At 33.3% G+C, this 10,412-nt stretch overlaps 1 protein-coding gene across 1 annotated transcript; it reads left to right on the plus strand.

Moving 5' to 3' along the window:
- Positions 1 to 5,481: 5,481 nt before the first annotated feature.
- On the plus strand, positions 5,482 to 9,619 carry LOC140183360 (acetyl-CoA acetyltransferase 1-like). Its single transcript, XM_072231773.1, has 7 exons — positions 5,482 to 5,560; positions 5,632 to 5,805; positions 8,277 to 8,382; positions 8,440 to 8,497; positions 9,075 to 9,154; positions 9,257 to 9,362; positions 9,503 to 9,619. The coding sequence occupies exons 1-7, from the start codon at positions 5,482 to 5,484 to the stop codon at positions 9,617 to 9,619; spliced, it is 720 nt and encodes a 239-aa protein (XP_072087874.1).
- The last annotated feature ends 793 nt before the right edge of the window (positions 9,620 to 10,412 follow it).

Raw genomic sequence — 10,412 nt, forward strand, 5'->3', positions numbered from 1 at the left:
CGCGTGGGTCGCAGAAGGTTCAAGTGACGCGTAAGCGTCTGGGACGCGTACGCGTGCTCTCAGTTTGTGCGAACCGCGGGAAGGCAGCCCTGCACACACACAACTCTCGGGTTGATGCGTGTCAATTACGCGCACACGTGGATGGGGACAAAGTGAAAACGACGCACACGCGTAAGGGATGCGTACGCGTGTTGAAGATTGTGCTTCTAGCACAATTCCAGCCCCAAGCCATCACAACTCTCTAGCCAAACACCTATTTCCGCCGATTTCTAAGGTCACGTATATGTGTCAGGGACGCTTACGCGTGGTCTGGAAAATGCACAAGCGATGCACACGCGTCTTGGACGCGAACGTGTGGTCTTGCTTATGTGCAAGGCATGCTTCTAGCACCACTCCAGCCCAACTCTCGGGTCAATTCCTTGGTGGTGCGAACTCACACATGACGCGCACGCATCAGGGACGCTTGCGCGTCGAACATCCCTTTGTTTTGCAAAATTTTTTCGAAGTGTTCGGTTCCTATTCTAAAATAGCTGCATGATCAGAACACACCTAAAATGAAAGAAAAATAGTACAAACTCAATAAAAATCAAATAAATAAGAAAATCACTACTACAGAAAATAACTAAGGATACGAAATTATCGGATTGCCTCCCGACAAGCGCTTCTTTAATGTCACTAGCTTGACACTTGATTGTTGAAATTTCTTCCTCTTCTTCCAGTTGGTTAAAAGAAATGACTCCAAGGGGAGAGAGGTGAAGATTAGTGCCCCCTGATATAAAGTCCTCATAACAAGCTCTCTTTTATTGTGATTAGCTTGATTCACCTTGCTTGTTGGTGTAGAGGTAGGATTGTTTTTTTCTGGCCTTCTCTTTTTCATGGATATTTTGTTCTATTTCTTGGTCACAATCCCTTTTTCAGTGCTTTCCTTGGTTGCCTTCACTTCTTTGATTTCAAAATTTGGGTGTTATGTGATGGTTAGAGTGTACCCTTCATCAAGAACTTCTTGAATTGGTTGTTTAATAAACTCACTCTCTATGCCACTCTCTGCTTCATTGGAGTGTAGATTCCCATAATTGTTTTTATCCCTTACAACCTCCTTTGTTTGTGCATCTTCCTCTTCTTCCATGTGTGAGGGTGGAACATTCTATAATTTACTAGAGTATGAACTCCTTTGATTGATTTTCTCACTTTCTTCTATAGGATCTTGCATTATATCTCTTGGGAAGGAATTTTCTTGTTCCTCTTCTTGGGACTTGACAATCAACTACACATATTTCTCTACATTTTTTACACTCGTCCTTATATAATGTATGAATTCTTTCATGAGAAGCTCAAGATCTGATGGTTCTTGATATGAATAAGAAGATGGTGGCTCTTGATATGAATAAGAAGGACATGATGATTCTTGATAAGAGTAAAAAAAGGATAGTTCTTGGTATGAATAGGGAGGTGATGGCTCTTGATATGGGTAGAAAGATGATGGTTTTTGATATGGATAGAGAGGTAGTGGATCTTGGTATGAATATGGAGATGGTGGTTCTTGATAGTTGGAACATGGAGCACTAAAGTTTCTTTGGTTTTAACTTTCCAATTAAAATCCGGGTAGTTACTCCATCCACAATAATATGGATCACTACTTGGGTGTGAGTAGTAACCCATGTGATCTCTCTCCATTATTTTTCCTTAGCACAAAACACCAAACAAAATTAAACGCACCATGTGGTAAACAGGCAAGCAAAGAAGAAAGAACATAAAGAAAAATAAAAATAAATAAAAATAAAATTAAATATAAAAGAAAATAAAAATAAAAGAAAAGAAAAATAAAAGAAAAATAAAATAAATAAAATAAAGTGAATAATTAAGAAAATAAAATAACTAATAAGTAAAAAGGAGTATAAAATTCAAACTCAATGAGTAAAATAACTAGAAAGAATAAAAACAACTAAGGGGACACCAAACTTAATTTCAGAAATTAAGAGAAAAACATTAAATAAAATAAATCAAAATATCTTTTAAAGAAATAAGTTAAATGAAATTGAAGCAAAAACGTCTGATCTAAAAAATCAAACAACCAGTAGTTGTCAATCATAGTCAATCCCCGACAACGGCGCTAAAAACTTGGTGCGAAATTTATAACCACAAACTAACCGGCAAGTGCACCGGGTCATACCAAGTAGTATCTCAAGTGAATGGGGGTCGATCCCACGAGGATTCATGGACTAAGTAACAATGATTAAGTGATTTACTTAGTTAGACAAACAGAAAATGGTGTTTGAGGGTTCAAAAAGCATTAAACAAGAACTTCAGAATATCAGAAGACAGGCAATAAATAAGTTTCGAAAACAATATGGAGAAGGCAGTTAAGGCTTCAGAGTTATCTATTTTCCGGATTGACTTTTCTTATTAATTTATTTTAACCATGCAAGATTTATTTCATAGCAAACTATATGTGACTAGACCCTAATTCCTTAGATTTTCTAGTCTCCTCTAATTCTCATCAACCGCCAATTCTTTGGTCAATTAATTCCAATTAGAGGGTGAAATTCAATTCAAGTTTATATGCCACAGAAATCCTAATTATCCAAATATAAGAGGATTATATGTCACGTATCCCGTTAAGTCCAGATAATTAGAATTTTATGAGAAATTGTTTTCAAACTATTGTTCAAGTAAAGAGCTTTTCCAAGTTATACAAGAACTCAATTAGAACAAGGGTCATACTTCCGTTCCACCCAAATTTATAAGATAAAGAAAGAAAATAATTCTTGAATTATAAACCAGTACATGAATTAAAATAGAAAAATAATAGTATCAATCCATACAATATACAAAGCTCCTAACCTTAACAGTGGAGGTTTAGTTGCTAATGGTTCAGAGAGAAAATAAAGATTCAGGTAAACTGTAAATTTGGAATGATGTCAAAGAGAAGAGAAGTTTCTCTTTTCTTTTATATTCCTAATTAATTTAAAATCTAATTTCTAAAATTAAAATAATATCTTTTCCTATTTTTAAAATTTAAACTTAAATCAAAATTAATTAAAGATCTTCAATTGATGGATGGGGACCACTTGCTTCGTAGGATCCACACATAACTTGGGAAATAATGAGAAGTGTTCCCCTGATTCTTCCACTCTGCAGCCTATAATATGTGTTTTATGGGCCGAAAACTGGATCAAAAATAGCCCAGAAATCGCCCCCAGCATCTTCTGCATTTTCTGCACGCGTACGCGTTGATAGTCTTCTTCGCGTGTCATGCGTACGCATCAGGTACGCACACGCGTCGCTGTGCAAATCTCCAAATCACGCGCACGCGTCGCTCCTCGCTGGTTATCTCCTTTAATTCTTGTGCTCCTTCTATTTATGCAAGCTTCCTCTCCATTAGACTATTATATATCGTTGGAAAGCTCTGAAAGTTAGCTTCCCAATGCCACTGAAATCACATCCATTGGACCTCTGTAACTTGAGTTATTCAGGTTTGAGCATAGAGAGGCCAGGGTTGACAACATCATTTGCCTTCATCTTTTCTTCTTGCAGAAACTCCATCAAATCCAGTCGAATGCTACCTAAAATAAACATTATTGCACAAGACTCAAAGTAGCATCCATTGTGGATAAAAAGATAATTAATTCTTGATTAAACTCAACAAATTAAATGCAAATTCACTAGGAAAAGATAGGAAAGATGCTCACGCATCAGCCACTAATGTAAGCTTCTTGGCCATCTCCAACGTTAGTGACAAAGTTAGTGTCACTAACGTTGGCTCTTCTCTCCTTGCTCCACGTTAATACCCACGTTAGTGGCGTTAACGTGGCCACTAACGCGGGTAATCTTGGCCTTTTCCAACGTTAGTGACAAAGTTAGTATCACTAACGTTGGCTCCCTTTTCACTCCCCGTTAATGTCCATGTTAGTGGCGTTAACGTGACCACTAACGTGGGTCATTTTAGCCTTTTCCAACGTTAGTAACAAAGTTAGTGTCACTAATGTTGGCTCCCTTTTTGCTCCACGTTAACTCCCACGTTAGTGGCGTTAACGTGGCTATTAACGTGGGTGTCCAATTGGCTTTCTAACATTAGTGGTGTTAACGTCACCACTAATGTTGGAGCTTCTCCTTTCTTCCATGTTAGTGCCCATGGGCTTAAATGGCTTAAACAGGTTTAGCTAAGGGTGTTGCTGTTGGAATATCTAAAGCTGGAACAAGTGAGGTTCTACCATTATTAATTTGTGCTTGTGTTAGATATTTCCAGAAGAAGGAAGAAGAAAAATTAAATTTTCAACAAAATATTTTATATCAAGTTCAACCCAAGATGGTAACTGTATTTTATTGAAATTCTCGGCTTCTTAATCTACTATTTGTTTCTTTCTAGTTGACTAAGTTATATTAACTATGATACAATGTTAAAATGTTCAATGAATTAATTATGTTGTGATCATGAATTCATAATAATAACACTTTTTGTTTCTTTCTTCCTTATCCTTGTAAAGCATCTAGCAATGGTGAATATGAAACTTCAGGATTCACAGCTGCTAGTGCTCCTGGCATTCCGACAATTATGGCAGAAAAATCGATGGAATTCTCTTATAAAAAATTAGCCAAGGCTACAAATAACTTCAGCTCTGATAACAAAATTGGTCAGGGTGGATTTAGAGCTGTCTATTTTGCAGAATTGAAAGACCAACTAAGAACAAGCCAATTATATCTTTGATGGAAGCTGTAGTCATATCATCTTTGATTGTTTGTGTTCTGTTGCAGATGAGAAACTTCACAAAGGAAGAGATTCTTTGAAAAAAGTGAGAAACATTTGAATTCTGAAATAGTAATCATTTTTCTAGACACAGGTGCACATGAAAAAAGAAATGAATTTGTTTGTAAGAATGATTCAATATTTCAATTGAAACTGGTTGAGACGGAACTTGTGGAAACTGTATATGACTGGAAAAATGATTGTGAAAACGAATTAATATTCATTATGGAAAAATGATCCTAATTATACGGGAATGTCAAAAAAATAATCTAATTTACTAGTGACTGGGCATGAAAAATGTGTGAATATAAAATGAAAAATGAAATAGAGGTAGGAATGTGCGTGCACCTCGTGCGGTGGCTGATACAGCTGAGGGAAGTGCCATGTAGAGAGAGAGAGAGAGAGAGAGAGAGAGAGAGAGAGAGAGAGAGAGAGAGAGAGAGAGAGAGAGAGAGAGAGAGAGAGCAGAATCCGGGACATGTTGTGTGCTGTGAACACTCGTTTGTTTCTTCCTTCCCCCTAACTGACTAAGGTAACCCATCCATCCATTCCTCTTTAGCTCAAATCAGATCAGATTAGATTTGCGCAAAACAAAAATTCATATTTATTTTTTCTTCTCTTTATGTTATCAGTTGCATATTCCAGTTCAATCAAAAATAGCTCCCACATCTGCAGAGTCTGTAAAGGCCAGAGGTCAGCCTCTGTTTAACTTGTATATTGATTAATTGATAGATATAATGGAGAGATCTGAATTTGATGGAATATGGTTCCTCTCTTCTTTCTCTGCCACCAAGCTTGGCTCGATTGCTATTCAAGGTAAGTAGCAAGGAAAACCTCTCTCTCTCTCTCTATCTGTTTTGTTAAAAACTGAATTAGAACATGTGTAGGTACTCTGAAAAGGGCCAATATTGATCCATCACTTGTGGAAGAAGTCTTCTTTGGGAATGTTATTAGTGCTAATGTGGGGCAAGCTCCTACAAGACAAGCAGCCTTAGGAGCAGGAATACCCAATTCAGTTGTGTGCACCACTGTCAACAAAGTTTGTGCCTCCGGAATGAAAGGTGCATGCATTCTGTTCGTTTTTTTATCTCTGTGCTCTCATTTCCCTGTCCAAACTACATGCAAAGACAAAACAACATGGATATTGATCCGTTACCTTATAACTCGGTCTTTACTGTTCATTATGAGTTATAACTCGGCGTTAATTATCATTCATTCTTTACTTGTAACTGACACCTTTATTACCAACTTAATGACCATTATTTCAATCTTAATTACCAAATGGTCATAACATGAATATCATTCATCAATTCTATGCCTATAAAAGGAACCTTCTATATCTAATCTAAAGGAGCAACATGATAAGTTCTATATCATGTCTTACATTTTATATTCATAGAATTATTACACACAACACATGATAATTTCTATTTCATGTCTTACATTCTATATTCGTAGAATTATTCTTATACCTCTTAAACACTTACTGACTTGACTTGAGCGTCGGAGTGTCTTTTGCAGGTACTCACTCCCTTGTTCTCTCATTGCGGACGTATACCTCATCTTGACTGAGAGTTTACAAGTATTCATCAACGGACGAGTTATACACCGACCAATCTCCACAAGAACAATTAGCGCCGTCTGTGTGGACGAGTAAAATAATTCCTACTCCCCTCAGGTTCATAAAACTTGAATGACATTCAAATTTTTTAACCAATCTCAATAATCTTGTTTAAGATTTTATTTAATACCTCTTCTCAAATTTTAATCTATCGTAACTTTTTATAAAGTATGTACTTTATACATTCAAATTGCTTCATTTTTATATATCATAATATTTCACATCTCATAATTGATCAATAAACCAATCCGAGAACAAACTCGGCTTTCAATCAATCCGAGAACAAATTCGACTTTCAATCAATTCGAACACAAACTTACTTATCAATTTTGCTTAGTTTTTCAAAGATCTCTATTTACACAAGTAAAATTATATATTTTATTCAACATACTTTTGCATTTATATTTTATATACTAATATTTACTGATTTATTAGTTATATTCAAACCTCAATATATGTTCTATACAATAATGAACAACCATGTCAATTCCATTTTTATTTCATTATGTATTATATTCTTATTACTTAATGATTTCATTTATACAATTAAATGACAGTAATGATGAGTTCAAATCTTAAAATTGGATTCCATTAAAAGCTAATTATATATCAATTGTATATAGCTGTTACACTATTCACTTTATGCTATTAAATTTTATATTACTATTTGTTTAATGTAAAAAATTAAACAGGTAATTTTCTATTATTGCACGAGGAATATCCCTCGTCTTACTGTAACGGCTAGAAACATTATACTAAATGTATAATTCGATAACTGTTATCTTATTGATTTATTATCAAATTAAAACATGTCCTACAAAACAAAATTCAGATATTCACATTTAGCATGTATAACATTCATATATGTCGTCTTCTTCTCTACAATTATTAACTTTCAAGGTATATTTTTCTACTCTTTTATTTTTACAATATATATTATTCAATATATGTTACGACTTTATATATAGTCATTTTCTCAATTTATCTTATTCATGACATATGACATTCACTATAAATTGTAAATATTCAATAACTAATTGCTTTGAGCGAGAAATTCATCAATAAGCTATTGTGAGTCAGAAAAATTCTCAAGACAATTAACTATTATATCCTCGGATCATACAATCAATTCCGTCAATGGATATCTATTTATGAACTTTTCAGTTCACATACAATCAAATGCAAATTGTTCTTAAGCGGAAAAGTATCCTCCACACGACTATGTTGATTGAATGACTCTTATCACTCAATTATTTTTTGAATAAGTGCCGACATAATAACCCGACTAAGCTTGGGAGCTCACCATATCATTATTCACTTATCCTTTAACCGAGTTATAACTCATTTTATTTTCTAAGCTTAGCCTGGATCATATGATCGGCAGACAAAGCTTGGGGGCTGTGATCCGTTACCTTATAACTCGGTCTTTACTGTGCATTATGAGTTATAACTCGGCGTTAATTATCATTCATTCTTTGCTTGTAACTGACACCTTTATTATCAACTTAATGACCATTATTTCAATCTTAATTACCAAATGGTCATAACATGAATATCATTCATCAATTCTATGCCTATAAAAGGAACCTTTTATATCTAATCTAAAGGAGCAACATGATAAGTTCTATATCATGTCTTACATTCTATATTCATAGAATTATTACACACAGCACATGATAATTTCTATTTCATGTCTTACATTCTATATTCATAGAATTATTTTTATACCTCTTAAACACTTACTGACTTGAGTATTGGAGTGTCTTTTGCAGGTACCCACCCCTTGTTCTCTCTTTGCCGACATATAACTCATCCCGACGAGAAGCTTAAAGACATTCATCGATGGACGAGCTATACACCGGCCAAACTCAACAAGAACAGATATTAAAAAAATCTTTCTGCCTGTTGCAGCTGTAATGCTTGCTGCACAAAGTATTCAATTAGGTTTAAACGATGTTGTTGTCGCTGGTGGTATGGAAAGCATGTCTAATGCACCTAAGTATTTGACAGAAGCAAGGTACTACCAATTGAAACTGTATATGATTAATACTATATGTTTTCTATAATGCTTCAGGCATTGGATCAAGAACTTTGCTTTACCATGGTTGATGGAGACTTTAAGAAGTTTAATGGCAAATGGACACTTGTAAGTTTGATGGAGTCTTTCTATTTGAGAATATGGCAATTGGACACTTGTAAGCTCCGTCAGATCCTTTAAATCACTTCATTCTACTAATCATTTGCTTCCTCTTTTTCTTAGTCAACATAGTAATTAAACACTTCAAAAGCTGCTAAAACCTATGACTACTTTCTTTCTTCTTTATTATTATTTGTCTAGATTTGATTAATATATGTTAGAGCCATGTGGTGTGGGGGACAGTAGTTTTGAAGAAGAATGGATGATGGTCAAATTTGAGAGGGATAGACATAAATTAAAGGAAGATTGGGACAGACAAATTTTTAACCATAAAAAGCAAAACAGGTTTGTGTTTGTGTCCTTCAGAGTTATGGCTAAATGCTCCTCTTCTTCATCTTTCTTTGATTTTAGTATATCTTTTTTAACTTAAATCAACCAAATAATTATTATTAATTTATATATAATTACACTATAATAGTTATTGAAGAATATTTTAGTCAAATACATTATTCTTATATGAATACTTTTCTTTTCTCTAATTTAATTACCATAATAATAATTAATTTATGCAGATTTGTGATTTTGGGCTTGCAAAGTGGTTGTCACCAGATGCTGATCAGCAACATGTCACAAGATTTGAAGGCACATTTAGGTATATATGCAATGCACTATAATATAATATATAGTACTAATAATTAGTATTATTCATAATTTTAATCAAATTATTTAGGTTGTTATATATCAAATTTGGTAGGTATTCTGCTCCTGAATATTTGACGCCTGGCATAATAGATGAGAAAACAGATGTTTATGCATTTGGGATCCTTTTGCTGGAGATTTTAACCAGGCGTAAGGCGTATGTTTGCATGTATGTTATATATATCTTAAAACTATTTATGTATCAATGCATGCTATATTGCAATGTGTATAGATGATTTTAATTTGTTGTGTGTGGGTGGTAATTAACTATAATAATTAATAGTGTGTTATGTTATTATAGGCAAAGCCATTAATTGATGCTTATAATGTTAAGGAGCTTGTTGATCCATCGCTTGGTGAAGATTATGACAGAGCAGGTGGAACATCTTTTTTTGACTGCTTCTCTACTGTAAATTAAAACTTTCTAAATATGGCAAAGGATATTCGAGGACAAATATTTGAGACTTTTATGTAATTACATGATATTGAAATATTGAAATTGTTGTTTTATTTTATTTTTTAAAGAAAAATAGTACTACTTAGGTAAAACAATACCATATGCAATTATATTTAGAATTATTAACATTGAAAATTTTTTTATATATAAAGTTATGTCTTATATTGTAGAATTGTGTTATAAAAGATTTAGTTTTTAAATTTTAATATTAAAAAAATAAATATCTAATTTGAGAGTATGTAAATGAGATGAGATTAATGAATGATCTGAAATTAAAAATAAATAAATAATTATAGGATTTGTGGAGGTTTGAAAATTTCACAAAATAGTTAATTTTTGTTAAATTAAAAAATCAATTTGTGGGGGTTTTAAACTGCCACAAAAGTGATTAAAAATCGCCACAAAAGTCCAATATAAAACCCCCAATAAACACACACAAAAACTTCCACAAAAGACCTCGTAGCACCTCAAAATTTAGGGATTTTAGAAACCTCCACAAATTATTTGGTGAGGGTTATAAACCTCCAAAAAAAAAAAAAAACTGCTACAAATACACAAAAATCTTGTAGTGTAGAGTACATTTATTTAATAAATTTTAAGTTAAAAATAATACAAGTGTATTTATTTTTTAGTTAAGAATTAACGGTTTCAAATCGTTATTTTTTAAATTGAAAAAATATTATTAATTACAATAACACAAATATATATAATTTTATAAAATTTAATTTAATCATTAATTTAAATTATATCTATT

This window comes from Arachis hypogaea, chromosome 1 (assembly GCF_003086295.3).
Source record: "Arachis hypogaea cultivar Tifrunner chromosome 1, arahy.Tifrunner.gnm2.J5K5, whole genome shotgun sequence".
Taxonomy (NCBI): domain Eukaryota; kingdom Viridiplantae; phylum Streptophyta; class Magnoliopsida; order Fabales; family Fabaceae; genus Arachis; species Arachis hypogaea.